Genomic DNA, 19,717 nt, shown 5'->3' on the forward strand with positions numbered 1-19,717 from the left:
AGTAAGTAAATATTAAAAGAATGTAATTTTGATTACAACTCTTTTAATCGATATTTAATTTGGAATAATTAAATAAGAGTTTAAATAAACGTTAAAGATTGTAATTCAGATTATAAGTCTTTAATTTATATTTAATTTTAATTAATTAAATCAATTTTTTTATTAATTCGAAATAACTTAAAATCCCTAATATGTTAGGGTAACTGATATATTTAAAGTGAGGTAAGGTCTAGCAGCCATTATCTTCATCCGTTTTTCTCAAAACTATTTTTGGGAAAAGTAAATTTTGCTCTCAATCGGGTGAACTAAGTAAAGGTCGAGACGTGTTTTCGTGGAGGCTTACGATTCGAACCGTTCGTGATCACCCTTAGTCGTTGCTGTCTTTGTTGTTTTTCAAGAAACCCATTGTAAGTATTCGCATCATTTCCTCCCGATTTCGGTTTTGTGTACTTGGATCGCTGGTGACACCGTCGAGTTTTTGTTTCCATTGCACCATGGGGTGCGCCGACGGTCCTAACAGAACTATACCTGATTCTTAGTTTCATACATAATGTTTAAAAATTCTTGAGTTCATACATGATTTTTTTTGCCTTTAACGGATTCACCCACTTCCGTCACGGAAAGTGACATGTAACCTTACTACAACGACAAGTGGCATTTTAAAATATGTTTTTTTTATTTTTTAGGTAAATTACACCATTCATCTCTTAACTATCTTCTCACTCTTATTTTAGTCACTAAAATTTAATTTTTTTAATTTAATTATCAAACTATAGAATTACTCTTATTTTAATAACTCAAATTTATTTTATTAATTTTTTATGACATGGCATATATTAATAACTCAAATTTATTTTATTAATATTTTAATAACTCAAAGTTTAAATTACTTTTTTATTTTATTGTATTTGCTTTAATATGTAACTAGAGTTTGAAAATTTCCTATCCCTATTCCTTCTCTACCTCCATAATCTGTGTTGCAGTTATAGATAATGAGAAGTCAACCCTTATGCCATAAATCAAATTCGAGAAGAAATTTGGTCATTCACCTGTTTTTATTGCTTCAACACTTATGGAGGATGGGGGAATCCCAAAGGGAGCAACCACTGCATCACTCTTGAAATAAGCAGTTCATGTATGAATGGGGTAATTAACCTATTTTATTTGAGAATATTTGTACTTAAGCTGGTGTATTGTGAAATAAATCTTCAATTTTGTAGGAATATTAACTTTGAAATGTACCAATTCCTTATGATTATTAGATTTAGGGTTGGAGGAAAATGGTGTGAAGAAGCTTAACTTGTTAAACCCATTTGGAGAATTTTTAAGAAATTTGGTGGTTTGTGATTTGGGGTTTGAATACAAGATTTAGGGACTTTAATTAATTTATTTTTTATTTTAATTTTATGTAATAACAATATTAATAAAATAATACTAATAGATGTCACATCATAAAAAATATTAATAAAATAATACTAACTGATGCCATGTTATAAAAATATTAATAAAATAAATTTTAGTTATTAAAATAAGAGTATTCTATAGTTTAATAATTAAATAAAAAATAAAATTTAATAATTAAATTAAAAAAATAAACTTTAGTGAGTAAAATAAGAGTGAGAAGATAGTTGAATGATGAATGATGTAATTTACCTAAAAAATTAAAAACATGTATTTTTAAGTGTCACATGTCATTTTATTAGTGGTCGTAGGGTTCCACGTTACTTTCTGTGATGGAAGTGAGTGAATCTGTTTACGGTAAAAAACATCATGTATGAAATCGAGAATTTTTAAATATTATGTATAAAACTGAGAATCGGGTATAATTCATGTATGAATGAGATAATTAACCCTAAATATAATGAAGATTATTAGTAGTATTAAACACGATTTACTTAAAACCATGGATGGTTTTGCTTCAAAGGGCAAAACGAGGTGACAAGAAATCCAGTACAGGGGGCGGCGTTCATAGTGCCCGACTGATTTCCCCCTTTCATGGTCACTGTTTTCAACGAACTGAATAACTTTAATAGTAAAAACATATGTTTTAAAAAAATTAAAGTACAGGTAGTAACGTTTGTTCACTACGTCTATATTATTAATAGACTAAAAAATGGAAATAAATAATATCTTATAATGATTTTAAATTACTTAAAAAGAAAATGTATACAATGACTCTTCCAAGTGACGCAGTAGACAATGTCGTTGTCTAGATTTCCACTCTTTTCATCCTAATCTAATTTCCTTTGCTTTTTTTCACTTTATCTCTAGAATGGTGCTGATTCCAAAGAGAAAACGACATTCGTATTCATTACCTTATCCTATTAGCCTTGACTAATTTGTGGCACACTCCATGCCACAATCGACCTCATCCCGCAAATGGGAAAACAAACAAAGACCCCCCCCCCCACCTCAGTGCTTCATATGTACATTATGTTACAAGTAGGCGACTTGAATCTTACTATCCGAACCGATTTATAACTCTATGTAACAACCGGATTGAACATAACCCGAGTGTTCGTCCGTCGGTTTTATTCTTGTCCACGTGTAATTTTGTAAATTCAACACGTAAGTGGTGTGGGGCTCACCAAAGTTCGAGGAACCAATAACCAACAGTTTGTCTTCCCATGTGGCCACAAGAGCTGTATTGCATACCTCACCCGGCAGCTCGGCTACCGGTTTCCATGTGTTGGCTTCGAGTTTTGCCACGTCGCCTCCTTGGCACATGTGTAATGCTCCGTCAGCCACCGTGCAAGTCCTAGGACATGTGGCGTGAGATAAGAGGTTCTCTTGAAGTGGTTTCCACTGCCACATGGCAACGTCGAATAGCTCGGCACTACTCACGAATTGGCCTTGCCTATCTGTACAATATCCGCCGATGACGTGGAACTTTCCTAGGTGGAAAATCCCCTTACATTCGTCACGTTCTCTTTCCATATCGGGCAATTGGACCCACTTGTTAGTGTCCACGTCATACGCCATTGCAGATCTCAAGGCGTTTTTCTCGCTGTCATGTCCGCCGGCAACGAACACCATTCGATCCGAGTCCGACGCGCATCCGAAGAAGACCCTCTTCACACCCGGCATGTCGGTCCCGTGCCGCCAAGTAGCCGATAGAAAATTATACACATATACCTCGTTGCGGACATCAAAAGTATCCGGATCCAACCCACCCATCACCACAACGTTTAACCCGACTCGAACAACCTGACAAAACACCGGCAACCCATCGGAACACCCCGGAACCGGCGGCATTTCGCACCAGTCACCGGTATCGGGCTCGAAAAGCACGAGCCGATAAACAGGCAAAGCCTGGCATTTCAAACCCGAATCTCTATCCGGGTCGACTCGGGATTGAGTCATAACCACCACATGTTTACTACACCCTGCGGCTCTCCGGTGACGAAAAAACTCAGGCAATTGAATTTCGAGCTTCCAGTTTTTACAGGTCGATGCAATATTGGAGAAATCATTGTATGGGACACGAATTAAACATTCGCGAGCAATATCATTAGGAAGACCGGGTATAAGCTCCATGATAAGAGAAATGGTATGAAAATCTTTGTTTGGGAGAAAAGAAAAGATGGTTTCTTTGTTTTTTTGGGTGAGAGAGTAAAGGATTGAGAGGTTAATATATAGGGAAGATGGATGAGTTCAAGTTGAAGAAGATAAAGTGAAGAAGACAGGGACCGAATAGATTATGGGGAACCATTGGACGTTTGTTTTGTTACGCCGCTTTCAGTATCGCTGTTTTCCTTTTTGTTGTTTTGCATTTGCATACAGTTTTTTAACTTTTATTGATGGATTCTCTTGCTGTTCATATTGTTTATTAACTAGCTACCAGAGTTAACTCCCTGGGATATATATAACTTTTGGGCAAACTAAATTATGAATCATCAAATTTTTACTTTTCTACTTTGGTCACCAAACTATTCTTCTAACAAAAGCATCACTCTTATATTTTTTATATTTCAATCTTTTAAAATATTTTTTTATTTTTACATCATTTTCTCTCTCTTTTTCAACAATATATTTATTATTTTTAATAATTTTATTCGAGTTAATCAAGTGACGATGCGTATCACTATTTTATTAAAAATAAATTAAATAGTTGAGATAGAGGAGACTCAAACTTATATTTATAATGGTCACTGATAAATAAAGAAAAAATGTGCTACTACAAACGGAAGAGATCTGAAGCCGGAACCTCTTTTGTGTTGTTTGGTTCATTTTGTTGGTCTTGCTTGAGAATTACTGCCTGCACCATCGTTCAATATTTCAAGTGCAACCCATCAATCTTAAACCACCCTTCTTTTCTTTGGGATAATCTGAAAATTTATTTAACACCGCGTTTGATCGAGAAAGACAACAATCTATCATGCACGTCGGAAACTTTTTTAACCACTGTACACTACTTCAATACCTACTGAGAAGAATAACATTTCTTTTAACCACTAATGAAATTTGATTCTCAATTTTCGACTAATATAAAATAAAAATCACCACTTTGATATTTTATCCTATTATTTACAACAAAACTTTAATTAATTTATAAAATATTCGTTAAAATGGTATTCAACTATAGAGTATTGTTTTATTAAGCCTATCGAATATTAAAAGTTCCAAAATGGTTCGTCGAGTATAGATAGTTGCTTTTTGAGTCTCTCAACTAACAAAATGATCACCTGACTATTTATTATGTTTCAAACTCGTCATTTTCTATTAAAAAATTGACGATATTCTAAGTTGAACGTTAACATACTAATTGTGATATGATAAAATATGATCTCAGAATCTAAAACGACTATCATAACTCAGTCATCATGTTAACGTCCAGCTTAGATAACTACAAATATTTTAACCAAAAAAGACGAGTCTAAAACATAATACGTCGACAAAAAAATTATAAAAAAATAGCAAGTATATTTATTCGAAACATTCCATAAACGATGGGGGAAAAGTAGTTCTACTATTCAACTCAGACAAGTTGGAAACACATGCAATAATTGATATCTTTTCGTTTACACTTGAGATGACGAAGGGAAATGGATAAACATCACTTAAATGGATAAGAATTACTTCGAGCAATTGGACTTTCGAAAATTGTTTTGTAAAGTAACATGCACATTATTATATTTTTATTTATTTATGAATTTTGAATCTAATTTTATCCGGAAGAGAGAAGGTAAATCAAAGAAAAAAAATAAATATTCTTAATAGGTTCGGAATCTATAACTTAAGAGAATATAAAAAGAATATGAAATAGATAATTTAATTTACCGATTAAATATGTTTATCCATATTATATATTTTAATTAAGTATTGAATATCGTGATGATGTATATTATATCTCTAAATTTAAACTGTTTTTGTCTTTTTCTAGATCTGTGATTCAGTAAAGTTCAAGCTAAATGGATAGCTACGAAGTAAAGTTTTCTTTAAATCTGGAAATCATATTTCAAAGCAATGATTTTTCTTTAGTTCTTTAAGACACAATAAAATAATTCAATGGTTTTGGACACAATAAAACAATCCCTTGGTTTTAGTTCTTTGAGACGCATTGATGATATTTAAATTAAATTTTAGAGTAAATTATGTGTTTTTAGTTCGTTTTAGTATTTAAATTTTTTATTTTTTTAAAATCATATCTAAAATTTAATTTTTGTTTCATTTTAGTACATGTCATTAAAAAATTTAGTTTTTGTTTCATTTTAGTATCTCCGTTCAAAATTTAATGTTAAGCTTTGAAAAAATTAAAAAATTAGATACTAAAACGGACTAAAAATGATAGTTTAAGTACTAAACGCGTTAATTTTTAATAGTGGGTACTAAAATGAAATGAAATTAAACGTTATGTATGGTTTTAAAAACATTGAAAATATAATGTAAATACTAAATACGTAGTTTACCCGAAATTTTATTATATATGAACCTATCAAAGTTAATTTTTATGATAAATAATTCTCAACCAAAAGATTGCATGTTGGTTCAAGCAAATATAAATTACATATAAGACTAACCAATAATTCTCACTTTTGAAGCATTTTTACCCTTTTTTTTTAAGATCTAAAAACATTAACTTGTCAACACATAAATTTGCTAAAAAATCAGAATTGGGATTGATTTTTTTATAAAAAAAAAAATAGGAGCTGAGTTAAGTGAAGAATATCTTGATTAGGCGCAAAGGGGGTTTGTTTTCTAAATTATACTATTTTCTTTTTGAACTAACATTTAAAGTTTACTTTGAAGATTTTACCTTTTTAATTTTAAATCTTTTTAATTTTAAAACATTACTCGATTTGTTCTGTTTTTTTTAACGGCATGGCCTCACTCTTCTTTACGGGTAGTTATGGTATACGAAAACCTAATTTAAGACTAATGAATGATAGAAAATAAGCGCGACCAAATATGTTATAAAAATCATAATATTTTTTTGTTGAACGCAACCTAAAATATTAACTTTTTAACATTTTCAGTTGAACAAAAAATGTTACGAAAAAAGTAACTTTTTAAGTTGGTAACCGAAAATATTATAAAGAAGATTTTCAACCTAAAAATGTTAAGAAAAAGTTGACATTTTAGGTTGTGCAACCGAAAATGTTATGTTCTTGCGCCTTTCCTTAGTCTTAAATTAGGTTGTCTTTCCTTAGACTCTCTCAATCTTTACACCGTCTCCAAAATATGATACAAGTGAACTAGTAGATGCCCAAAAATCTATTAGGTTGATACACTCCAGGATCCTTTGGAAACAAATGCTCTATTGTCTGGTAAATAGCTTTCAGTTCTTAAAGATCATCATAAAAATTCACATTGAACAAATATTGTCCACAACAGATATAACTACTAGTTCTACAAGTAATGCACAACATACATATATTGAATAAGAGAGAGAGAGATCCTGGGAACTAATGTCTAGTGATCAGTTCATCAAAGTATGCTAAGCTTACTTTGCAACCCGGATTCATGGTCAGTCCATAAACAACAATTACGGCCATCTCAAAACCTGGCAGCCTGTTCAATCAGTTCTTTGTACTCATCACTTACAAACGACTTCACTTTGAGACCATCACCCTTCCTCGGAGATTCATACTTTATCCCTATTACGGTTGCCAAACCTGTACAAAGACAAGGCCTCTCATTGCAGATCAAATTGAATAATAACCATGTGGATTTTGTGTCTGAGGCCAAATGAAGGGATTTACTATATGGCATAGTTTCTTATTGGTAGTCTGGTAGAACTCAGTTTAGACATAAGTTATGTTACAAATTATAATACATGTAACTAAAACAAACTCTTGAAGTAAACATTGCCTTTAAATAACAGTTTCGGTGAAATTAGCAATTCTCCAGAAAGCATGCAGTTGATATTTTAATTTATAACGGCATAATGAACTCCTTGCATAGTAAAAAATCATAAGGGAAGGTACTCACTTGAATGTACACGTCCATATAAGAATCTTTCACCTTTCCAGAATTCCAAATGTCTTGACCTGATCCTTGTGCTTTGTCTCCTCCCTTCTGCATTGAATGTTGTACCAGAACCTAGAAAGAAAGAACTCAGCTATTCATCCCAACAGAGTTTTAAAGATGCAAGTTGAGCTTTTAGTATTAGTAACACCTGCAAGGCTTTGTCTTCCAGAAAGTGCTTTCCCCTTTGGTCTATTGCATGGCAGTGGTTTTACTTTGGCCTTATTCTGTTGCTAAATAACCAAATTAAAAAGTAGAAATGAAAAAACAGATAAACTTGAGAAAATTCAAAATAACGGAAATAAACCAAAAAGGCATAAATTTTACATCTTTTTCTTCACCAAATGGATGAAATGATTACATTCATAGGTCCATAGGCATAGACTAATAAAATCTGAAGGGATTCCAGACAGCAAACTGAAGTATGCTAAGTATATACAAGCATCTAATAGAAACTGCACCTAATCAATAACCTTGTAACATACTTTACTCAAAATGCCAATCAGCCATTGCTAGGTAATACAGAAGCACCACTTTCAGTATGTGAGTTTCCTAACTAGACATGCAGATCAAGTTTCACGCTTCACTCTCGTGGTGGTTTTAAACATTTTCATTTTTTTCAAACCCAGGACTTAACGAACCAAAACTAAGTTGAGATTCAGAACGATTTGAGATAAAGATTATCCTTAGCTACTATAATAGATCAAACTGCTTGTCATCCAATAAATAGAGTTAACTACATTGTGTCTGTCAACTGAAATTTTAATTATTATCATGAACTAACGACAGCCAACAGAACACAAAATGTATAAGGTTTCAGTGGTATAAAAGGCAATAAACATTAATCTACAATAGTCTAGGTGGAAACCCATAAAATCAATCTGTGAGATGCAAATTCTAAAAGATTGGTAAACTGCAGAAAACATTTTGACTGGATATCAATATGTTATATGACTCTTTCAAGTTTCAGCATTGAGAGAGAGTGTGAGAGTAGAACTGAGAATACAAGACCGAAAAAATAAAGCAAAATCAGAGAAATAATCAATATTCCAAAGGTACAAAGGCAATAGCATAACTTCTATATGTATGCACAAAAAAGCACTACAACGCCATACTCACAGAAGTTGACTGCTAGATAAAGCGGAAACATAAACAAGATAAAGAATCTTGGACAGAACAACCCTCATGCAGCCGCTCACCACTTTCTGCTACTTTTAAAGATTCATTCATGGAATGGTCCTCATCAATAGCAGGATTAGATTCATCTGTTAGGGGAATGGAAATGTGCACAAAGGAAATTAATAAATAGAAGCCATCAAAAAGCATATTGATGACCAAGGAAAATCTGATTCAAGATGTACCGCATCCAAGGCAACTAAAAGAAATTTATAATTTACCATGCAGAAATGTCAGAGTTAAAATCCATTAATAATAAATTTAGAAAAAAAATATTTCAATGATGATTTATTTAAAGCAAAACAACAGAAAATTTATCCATATTTTGGTTATACTTCAAAAGCAGAAAATTACTGCCTGAACCATCTTTGGACTATAAGATGGCATTTCTGATTTATAACACAACCAACAATGTGCTGCATAAGTTAAACTGATTAGTTAAATGGGAATATCAATATAAATTTATATCTCTAATGCAATTTGTTATTCAATGATACAAGGAAATTAGTATTCACTAGCTATACAAGCCAAAGCATGAAAGTAGGAGATCCCATTAGACAAGAATTTGCACCGCTTCCGGCAGTCAGCATGACTGTGTGTGTGTTGTGATTTTGCTCTCTACTCCAGTAGACAAAAGTGATAAAAGGAGGCTAATAAGGAAGAAACTTTCTAGTTTGCAAAAATCATAATAAAACAATTTTGAAAGATAATAAGTATACTAATATGCAACAAAAAAATAAACCTTATAATTCAGTCATTTGCATCACCATCCCACAACAATATCTCATTAACAGAGGAAATATTCATACCCGACTCTCTCTGAATGGCACCTGAGTTATCAATGGTTGAGCCTTCCACATTAACTTGGATCTGAGAAGGAACAACTTCTTCCAGTGATATATCTTCCACCTGCGTTTGTCACAATACATCGGATTGTTACAATACATCGGATTGTTACATCGGAGTATAACAATCAGAAACAAATGTTTCCACTAAGCTGCAAATGACTATTTATTGAAAAACCAATAGGAAAGCTCACCCTTCCCCCAAATTCATTTGATTGAATTGCATGATTATCTGATTCCGTTCCAGTCCTTAAACTGTTATTCTCTAAGTTGGTCTGAGATACACTAGATGCACTAATACCACAATCAAACCTTCTTGCATTATCATTTACAGATCTGTCAAAGAGACCAGCAAAATCTCTCCCATCGAGCTCAGAACTTGCATTAGCAGTTTGATTTGCTTCTAACAATGGAGACCTCAGCAGATGAGACTTGATGAGTTCCATTTCATCAGCCTGGCTAGATTGTTTATTGATACTTCCAATAGGAGATTCATTTTTCCTAGGTGATTGATCAATATTATCAGTTGAAAAGGCATCGCATTCTGTATCTGACTGCAGCAACTGCAACTGTTTATTTAGCAATGATATTGAAGCGAATTGATTTCTTGGAGGTGTAGGAGAAGCTAAATTAAGAGCTGAACTCTCTGGCTGCTGTTGCGGTGTTTGTCTATCATTGTTGTCAGACACTCTTAGTTCCTTCTCTGTAATAACTTGATCAGATTGTTTACTATTACTTTCAATGCCAGATGCATTTCTCATTGGTGATTGATTAGCATCATCAGTTGAAAATGGATCAGTTAGTACATTAGACTGCAATATTTGTTTCTTCAGTAACGATATTGAAGCCAATGGACTTCTTGATGGAGTGGGAGAAACTAACTGATTAACTGAAGTTTCAGGCTTTTGTTTCCGTGTTATTTACTGAACCCTTTCATCAAACTTTGTATGTCCGATAGCAAGTGTTTAGGCTTGTCCAAGCTTTCTGTAGAAGACTTCAAATCTATCTTTTGAATATCTTGCAAGTCAGGAAGGCATATATTCTCCAGATCAATAGGTTTAATCTGCAACCTCTCTTGGAGAAGATTGACTGTTTCATCTCCATCACAATTACTGGTAAACAAGTGGTCCAAAAGTTCACTAACCTTGTTCTCTGCATTGGCCACTAAGACAGAGGGCATATAGCATTATATTATTGCATGCACGGTGGGGGTAACTTGCAACATGATGAAAACGAGCGCATAATAAAATCAAGTTATATGGCAGGTCAGTTTTAGTCTTTTAAATAAGACATCAAGAATGGGATAGCAGGGACGGAAAAAAGTAACACCCGAGGCTAAATGAACCTTTCCCGACTTACCACTCAATTCCATCTCTTGCAATTCAACATTCAGGTCAGAATTTTCTGATTTTGAATTGCAAAGTGGACTGCGGATTTCCTCTTCAAAGTTCCCTACAGGTGAGAAAGCAGTATAATAGCGATGTTTATATTTAACCGATCTCCTGACCATAAATTCAAACATTATGTCAGATACATGTATGCGTAAGAGAAAATTTGAATACAACGGAAATTTGGTAAGGGAAACACTGATCAGACCGCAACATTCCAGGACGACGAGGCCTTGCAGACATGGACCGAATATTCTGATCCAAATCCATCAGAGCAGTACCCATCTGCTTCTCTATTTCTCTTTTGGCATCTATAAAACAATACATAGATACATGGAAAGCTATGATCATAGAAATACTAGCAGATTGTATTTACCATTTAAACAAAAATGAAATCAAGCAGCAAACTTCAGCCCTTTCAAATGCCACAAAGAATTCCTCGGGATCTACCAATTTATCAATGTCTAATCTCGGTTCCAATTTCACAGTAGGCTGACTATCAACAATTGAAGAAATGAAATGAAATCAACAGATATTACCACAAAAATAAAATGAAATTAAGTAAAATAAGCAGTTTCAAGTAGCACTGACCTGTTTCAAAGAGAAACGAGGTCTTTTACGGCCTAAGGCCGGTCTTCGCTCTCGAGGATTTCCATAATTTCAGCATCAGAATTTAATATATCCAAGTTCAAGAGCTCTGAACTATTATTATCTACAATTTCTTTGGCTTGCTCTATAAGCTTATTATGACTTTGCACTGGCTGAAAAATTATTGGGAAAAAACCAATACTAAATTAGTATTTTTTTTTCATGTACAAAACAACAGTAATGAAATTTAATAGAGGAGAACGAAAATCCAAATAAAGAAGGAGGAGAGAAACCATGGATTTGAGAAAATCGTGAGAGTGCTGAAGATCGTCGGCGTTATGAGGTGGCGGAGGGTTTGGAATGGAAGCGAAGGTCCGAGGGAAGAGCACGAGACCCGAATAGGCCTCCAGCGGATCCGAAGGGAGAGTTTGGAGAGGCATTTGCTTTGATTCTATGGGATTGAGATTGGGCCGAGTGTTAACTCGGTGGAATCGGAAGAGAGGGGAAGACTGCAACTTTGGAAAGGCGAGTTTTGAGTTTGTAATTCGAAAAAGGAAACTGAGAGGGAACCGAGTGGAAACGGATTGGGTTGAGGCGATTTGTGGTTACTGTGGATCCACGTCCCTCTACTATTTTTGCAAATATATGTATTTACTGCTTATCTCACATCAACTACTCCTCTTCCTTACAAACTGTAACCCGTTTAGCCGTGGATCGGTTTCATGGGTGGATGTATAAATTCTTATTCATTTTAGGGTCCGAGTCGAATGTTAATAATAAAATAGATACACTATACTTAGGATCACTTAATTATTATTATTTATTTGGATTATTTCTTTTTTTAATTTTTTTCAAATTTAACTATTTAGATGTAATTAAATCATCTCCCGTTTTTTAGTTGGGAAAAGAGCAAAGAAACTAGAAGCTATACCTAACAGTAAACTATCTACTTCAAGACTTCTAACTAAAACGTCTGGGGGTTAAACAAATTCATGCATCCCATCCTGTAGTGTCCAAGCATACTTGGCCATCAAGTCTGTCGTTCAATTTGCTTCTCTTGGGGAGTATTCCAGAGATACTTCCCACTCACGGCCAAACATGATTTCAATATGTTGTAAAATGGCTAACGATCTATCTTCCTGCTTTCCATCTTTGATCAAACTTACGGCTTTGCTGCAGTCGACTTCCAGTATCACCCGCTTCTCTCTTGCTTTCCAGGTTGTACGTAGTCCCTCGAGTAAATCCCATAACTCTACCTCTAGCGGGGAGCAGTATCCTATTCTTCTTGAGAAGCCCCATAGCCATTCTCCTTTATGGTTTCGTGCGACACCTCCACAAGCTGCTTCTCCGGAATTTAGTTGTCTGGACCCATCGGTGTTGATTTTGCACCGAGACTCTTCAAGTGGTTGCCATCTCGCGATATGTTGTTTACGTGTACAGGATATTTGGTTTTCATGTTTTGCTAACGAGTTTCCTGAGATAATCTTGTCGCTTTATCTAAGATAGGTTCTATTTCAACTGATTATGGATTGAAAATGTATGTGTTCCTCTTTTGCCAAAGTAATCAGAGCATAGAGCTAAAGAAGCTGTTCCACTCAAGTATTTTGCTTGGCGTTGCTGTGTTACGTTCCAGATTTCTGGTAATCCAGGCTAGTAGACTACCATTGAGGAACTCCTCCAGCTCGGAGGGGTTAAAAAGTTATTTCCAAACTACAAATGCAGTCAGTCATTCTCTCCGGATATGGTTGATGTCTTCGAGAGCAGCTCCAAAAGTATCACAGCTCGATGATGACGTTATGTGTCTAGGCACACGTTCAGCATTAGTAAGTAGTCGCTCCTTGCATACAAGCCATAGGAAAGTTTTGACACTGTGTAAGCTTTGAAGCTTGGCTATAAGTGACCATAATTTTTCACTGTGTTCCTCGTCTTGGCTTGAGAAGGATTTATAACCCGAGCTAACTGAGAATAATCTGTTATCCGATGCTCTCCACCTCACAGAATCACGATTATTGGAATTTAGAGATGGTGGGAATGCTTGCAAGTGCTTTGTTGCTTCACAAGGTAACATGTTTGACAGTTTGTCCCACTTTCAGTTTGCTTCCAATGTGACAAAGTCGCATACCTTTCCAGAGTTTTCAATAATAGCGCTCGGTTGCAGACATGACTTGCGAAGCAGGCCCAAATTCTTGAGCCAGACGTCATTCTAAAAATCTGTCTTTACCGTTTCCCACGTTTCAAATTAGATTATCTTCGAAAATCGGCCATAACTTACAGATTTCTTTCCATAGGTATGAGCCGTTACGTCCATGAAGAGTGCTTGGCAATAGCTCTTGTACCTTGTATTTAATACGCACAACTCTAACCTAAAGTAGATCAGTCATTGTGATTAGTTTATATGCAAGTTTTAAGATGAATGCCTTATTTTGAGTATTCAAATGCTTAAGCCTTTGGCCACCTTGTTTAATTGGCAAACATAGTGCATCCCAATTCACAAGGTGGACTCCTCCTCGTTCTTGTGAGTGACCCCGTATGAAGCCTCCAATTAACCGTTCAATCTCCTCACATGCACCTTTGGGGAGTATCATAGATTGCATGGTATAGTAAAGAATGACCGAGAGTAGTGATTTGGATAAAACAATTCTGCTTGCCAGAGAGAGCGACTAGACTTTCCATCCTGAGAGGCGGTCACGGACTTTTTGGATGATTAATTACCGAAAAGCGTCTTTGGTGACTCGATTGCGGAGAGAAACCCTTAAGTATTTGCCAGGGTCTTCGACCTTTGTAAATCCCATGTTTTCACTTATTAAATCCATCGTGGAGTTCGGTACATTCATAAAAAAGAAGATCTTTGTTTTTTGAATACTAACCTTTTGGCCGAGCTTCGACAAAATTTGTGGGTTACCTCTTGGATTGCCATGAGCTGTGAAGTATCTGCTTTCGCAAATAAGATCAAGTCGTCAGCAAAGAAGAGGTGGGATGAGCCATTTGGAGTGAGTTGGATAGGTTTCCAATTATCGTTGTTGACCTCTTTGTTAATTGCTTGGGTTAGTCTTTCCATACATAGCACGAAGATGTATGGAGATAATGGATCGCCCTGTCGGATACCTCTCGAAGGTTTGAAAGCAACAGATAAATCACCATTCCATATCACTTGCATGGACGATGAGCTGACGCAGTTCATAATTACTCTCCTTAGAGCAGCTGGAAAGTTTATATCAAAGAGTGTATCTTCGATGAAGGACCATTCAAGGCAGTTGTATGCTTTTTCCAAATCGATTTTGATTGTCAATCATCCCTTCCTCCCATTCTTGTTTCGCATTGAATGGATTATCTCTTGTTCTATGATAATGTTATCCGTTATAGCACGACCAGGGATAAAGCTCGTCTGACTTCTGGATACTAGGTCTGAGAGAAGTGGTTTAATTCGGTCAACTAGTACTTTAGTGGTTATTTTGTATAGCACTGAGCAGAGGTCGATTGGTCTGAATTGGGATAAAGTTTCAGGTTTGTCGACTTTCGGAATGAGTACAAGCAAAGTCTTATTTAGATCTATGTCAATGGGTTCTCATTCTAGTATGCGACATACGACCTGGCATACCCCTTTACCAACCGTGTTCCAATTACATTGATAAAAAATGACATGAATGACATCCGCTCCTAGAGATTTTAAAGGACCCATACTGAATAAAGCCTCCCTTGTTTCTGCGTCCTCAAAAGGCGTATTCAAGGAATTTACGAGGTGCGGCTCAATGGTTGGGAAAAGTCCTCGTGACTCATAATTGGGTGTTGCTTCCGTGGCACTGGTATACAATTCTTTGTAAAATTTGGATGTGTGATCCGTGAGGAATTGTTGATTTGAAGATCATTCTCCAGAAGGTAGTCTGAGGGTTGTCATTGTTTTTCGTATATGCTTCACTATAGCTTTCGTACGGAAATATTTAGTATTTTTGTCTCCGTGTTTGATCTAGTTACATCTAGCTTGTTGTGCCCATAAGAGTTCTTGTCTGATAACTTCATCGAGCTCTGTTAGAAGTTCCTTCTTGAGATTGACTAGGATAGCCGAGTAGTGGTGTTGGAGTGCCTTATCGATTCCCCAAAGTCGTGCTTGGATTTTTTTTTCTCGATTCTACCGAAGACGTTCTGGTTCCATCTGGATACCTCAGTTGTAAACCTTTTTAAGTTGCTGGTAATCTCACCATCTCTATCCCAGATTGACTTTAAAAATTTATCAAAGTCTGGATGGTTCATCCATGCGGCGAGAAGTCGGAATTGTTTGGTTTTTTTCAAAGTTGGCGCGCTGTTCTTATGGAGCATGAGGGGGCTATATGGTCAGAGCCTATCCGCTCAAGATGAGTCACTTTGGATTTAGGATAGATATTATCTCATGCCATGTTCATTAGACAACGGTTGAGACGTTGCCAAAGATTACCTCGTCTCCAAGTGAAATTTTTGCCTTGGAACTCGATTTCCATGAAAGCATTATCGAAGACAAAGTCATTAAAAAGGCTTCTACATTCATTGTTGTTGATGCTGCCTCCTAGACGATCTTCATTCCTGAGCAAACAATTAAAATCTCCCCCTAGAATCCAAGGTTCATTGTTATGTGGATTGAGAGCGGAGAGCATGTTCCATAAATGTTTACGTATTGGATATGTGGCGACTAGCGTAAACTGCCGTAAAGTAGTGTCATCTATCAATATTGTCCTTTAAACTTATCATTAACAAATTGATTAGCGGCTTTGAGGATTTGCACTTGGATCGAGTTGTCCCAGAGAATCCAAATTCCACCGCTAAACCCCCTGAGTTTCGACTCAGAATGAATTGCAAACCCAAAAGAACTGATGGCTTTGTCGGCTTTTCGCCCGCTCACTTTTGTTTCAAACAGTGCCACTACTTCGGGTTTGCAAGTTTTCATTAGTCTTTTGAATTGACTACGAAAGGTAGGGTGCGTAGCACCTTGTGTGTTCCAGAAGAATAAATCCATAAATAAAGGAAGGTAATTACTGTGACGATGCAACGTTATTCGCAGACTGAGGTAACACCTCCTCCTCTCTAAACTCGCTGGGTGTGGCTTCCACATTCAAAGCAGGGATGGTTGCCTGTACTTGGGTCTGTGATTTATTTGTAGACGGGCGTGGCGTTCCTTTGATAGTCGAGGCTGCATGTATCCAGTCTGAGAGAATAGGTGTGTTGGGTGCTTTGTAATCCTCCAGTCTCCTGAATTTCAGTTTCCTATTGTTATTCTTAGGGAGGGAGGGATCCTTGGTTTTGCGCCATCTTTGAGAGTATGTAGTAGTCCCTTTATCTTCCTTGATAGAGATAACTGCGTGGTTGCTATTCTTTATTTCTGGTTGGTGTTCTGATATTGTTGCTTCCTTTGATGCCGGTATTTGGATATCACCACTATGTATGTTTTGTGTGGCCAGTTCTCTTTCTAGTACCACGCTAGTCGTAATTGGGACATCTATCAGTATGTTATGCTCTTGGTCGATGTCCAACACGATCCTCTCTTTACGGCCTTGTGAAGCTTTGTTTTTTGGGGCTACAAATGGATGTATGTTAGGGGCAAAAGATCATTCTTTGAAGGAATCTACAACTATGAGGGTAGGCTCGATTGAGGATGAAAGGATACTTCTGGTGAGGTTAGGTTTATTTATATATAGTTTGTTGTTTATGATTGGAATCATTGGGTAATCATCAAGATTTTGGAGTACATCAAATCGTGAGTTCAACTTGACATTACTTGCATTTTCTTTGGGTTTGGCATTCGAAATTTGGGGTCCTGGTTTCCTCGATCTAGGTAACATGATCATCCATGGTCTAAAAGGACTTTCTTCTCTTGGTTCCTCTTGGTGTTAAGTTGATTGCCTAAGTTTGGACGGTAAATATTTACCGGCCCGAGTCTCCCTATTTACCTCACATTCTTCCTTTGTGTGCCCATATAGTCCGCAGTTAAAACAAATCTGTGACTATATAGTCCGCAGTTAAAACAAACCTATTGCAAGCCTTAGTATTCAATCTTTTGAGTAAAATTATTGATGCCGAGGCATGGTATAGCGGTTTGTTCAGGTCGACCACGACCACTAACCTTGCAAACTTACCTCTCTCACTTGTGTTGGTATGGTAGTCAATTCTAATGACTGTTTATATGGTATTAGAGATTGTCAAGAATATCATCTTCGTGTAGTACATGTAGGGTAGACTTTGGAGTCGGATCCAGATAATCACTTGTGATGAGTATTTCTCTGTCGTGAAGATTCCTCTACTCCAAAGTTGAACCGTAAGATAACTATAGTATATAGTCTAAGGGCCATTTGTGAGAACTTTCGTATAATCTTCGTTCTTCTCAAATTTGACTAGGTAATAATCATAATCTAGATCAACTAGATTAAAGTTGCCCAGCGGTTGCCAAAGAGTGTTTACTCCATTCCATAGTGCATTGTATCATATTCTTTTCCCTAGAAGTTGCACGATTACTGTTTGTTTCACGTTAAAGACTAATTAAACCGTGAACACGTTCTGAAAACCTTATCTTGGGGTAGGCACCGGAGTTATCAATAGATACATCGCCGTCTTTGAATATTATGTCGTTGTCCTTGAGGTTTATGATCGGTTATTTGCCTTTGTTTGAGGTACCCGCCGTTATTGAAGCATAACATGGCTTTCCCGTGTTAGGGTGAACTTGACTAACTTCTACAGCTAGTGCTTGGGTTTCTTCTCCTTCCTGCGCATCGATAACTTTCATGGATTCTCCATCAATAATTGGTGCAACTAATCGGTTCTTTACTTTATTTGTTACTCTTTGTTCTTTTAGGTTGATCGGAGCACTAGGACTTACCAGCGTCGAGGGTGGAACTATGGGTTTCTCTACTTCCGATAAAACCCTAGGATCTTGGTTTTCCACGTTCATAACTTCACGCTATTTCACAATAGGATTTTTTTTTGGATAATTCCATTTCATTACCCAAGAAAGCAGGAGACCTGCTACAAATTACAGCATACATAAAGCAATAGATCGCAGGATAACCAGTAATTAACGCAACAGGAAAACATGAAAGGAACTAGCTAAGAAATGCATAACTAAGCTTAACAAACAGGAAACCAGAAAAGAAGCACAGCTAAGAGATGCCCCAGCTTGCACAGAGAGTGGCATTCCTTGAATCGGCTCTGTTAATAGGCTTGCCAGCCAACCGGATGCGAACTGTCTCCTTAATATATCCTGCAAAACCGCTTCCACTGACCTAAAGCTGCTCCCAAATAATCTGTTGTTTCTTTCCTTCCAGGTACAGTAAATGTGACTGGTCCAAGCGAGCTTAAGAACTTTCACAATGAGCGATTTTCCCTTAAGACAATTGATCGCCCAAGCGAGTTCACCATCCCAATTACTAACCACACGAAACAACCCACACAAAGTAAGAATAGATCCCCACAAACTCTTAGCAAAGCTACATTCAAAAAATAAGTGCTCCTTATATTCTGCCTCACGATCACACAACAAACAATTAATATCATCAATACTAAGACCGAGCCTTTGAAGTCTAATCCGAGTAGGGAGTCTATTTAAAATGGCCATCCAAACAATAATGCTCTGCTTGGGAATACGCCCCGAAAACCAAACAAGATGCTGCCAAGGGACCTTTGCTTCCTTAATACGCATGTTATCCCAGATACGTCTCGCACTAAGGTCAGGAGCTGGATCAGCCAGAAGATGAATAATAGATGGCCTAGCTTTCAAGAGGCGTTTGAAGCTCCAACTAATATTATTGGGGATATCCAACTGCCAGAAATCACTGTCTCTAATCACATAGGCACGTAGCCAAGCCACCCAAAGAGAACCTTCATTGGCCAACAATTTCCTGACTAGTAGCATAATACAGGCCTTGTTCCAACCGCCTATATCTTGCACACCCAAGCCCCCATCGGACTTCAACAAACAGACTTTCCTCCAACAAACACGGGCACCCCTCGCAGACGAAGTCAGACCCCTTCCAAAAGAACCTAGAACAGAGCTGCTCGATAGGTCTAATAATCTCTTTTGGAAGAATTATTTGTTGACACCAAAAATTAGACATGCTGAATAAAACAGCACGGATCAGTTGCAACCTACCATCAAAGCTGAGGTGTTTGTTGGCCCAAAGATTCAGTTTAGCTTTGATCTTATCAATGAGACTTCGGTAGTCCTTCACAATTAATTTCCTTGACACCAGTGGCACACCCAAGTATCTCACCGAGAGACTACCCAATTTAAAGCCA

At 36.4% G+C, this 19,717-nt stretch overlaps 2 protein-coding genes across 2 annotated transcripts; both read right to left on the bottom strand.

Moving 5' to 3' along the window:
• Window positions 1-2,114: 2,114 nt before the first annotated feature.
• Window positions 2,115-3,679, bottom strand: LOC120212470 (F-box/kelch-repeat protein At1g80440-like). The gene has a single exon (XM_039210759.1). The coding sequence runs from the start codon at window positions 3,535-3,537 to the stop codon at window positions 2,476-2,478; it is 1,062 nt and encodes a 353-aa protein (XP_039066690.1). The 5' UTR covers window positions 3,538-3,679; the 3' UTR covers window positions 2,115-2,475.
• Window positions 3,680-6,742: 3,063 nt separating this feature from the next.
• Window positions 6,743-11,260, bottom strand: LOC120212471. The gene is made up of 8 exons (XM_039210760.1): window positions 11,085-11,260; window positions 10,848-10,990; window positions 9,683-10,652; window positions 9,453-9,552; window positions 8,650-8,732; window positions 7,619-7,700; window positions 7,432-7,542; window positions 6,743-7,115 (listed from the first exon to the last, which is right to left on the bottom strand). The coding sequence occupies exons 3-8, from the start codon at window positions 10,247-10,249 to the stop codon at window positions 6,997-6,999; spliced, it is 1,062 nt and encodes a 353-aa protein (XP_039066691.1). The 5' UTR covers window positions 10,250-10,652; window positions 10,848-10,990; window positions 11,085-11,260; the 3' UTR covers window positions 6,743-6,996.
• Between the last annotated feature and the right edge of the window lie 8,457 nt (window positions 11,261-19,717).

Source organism: Hibiscus syriacus, unplaced genomic scaffold (assembly GCF_006381635.1).
Source record: "Hibiscus syriacus cultivar Baekdansim isolate YM2019G1 unplaced genomic scaffold, ASM638163v2 tig00110013_pilon, whole genome shotgun sequence".
NCBI classification, from domain to species: domain Eukaryota; kingdom Viridiplantae; phylum Streptophyta; class Magnoliopsida; order Malvales; family Malvaceae; genus Hibiscus; species Hibiscus syriacus.

Coding starts and splice junctions, on each gene's coding strand:
- LOC120212470 (XM_039210759.1), bottom strand. CDS start 3,537: ATGGAGCTTATACCCGGTCTTCCTAATGATATTGCTCGCGAATGTTTA.
- LOC120212471 (XM_039210760.1), bottom strand. CDS start 10,249: ATGAGAAATGCATCTGGCATTGAAAGTAATAGTAAACAATCTGATCAA. Junction 9,553..9,682: donor CAAATGAATTTGGGGGAAGG/GTGAGCTTTCCT, acceptor TGACAAACGCAG/GTGGAAGATATATCACTGGA. Junction 7,116..7,431: donor ATATGGACGTGTACATTCAA/GTGAGTACCTTC, acceptor GTCTTTGTACAG/GTTTGGCAACCGTAATAGGG.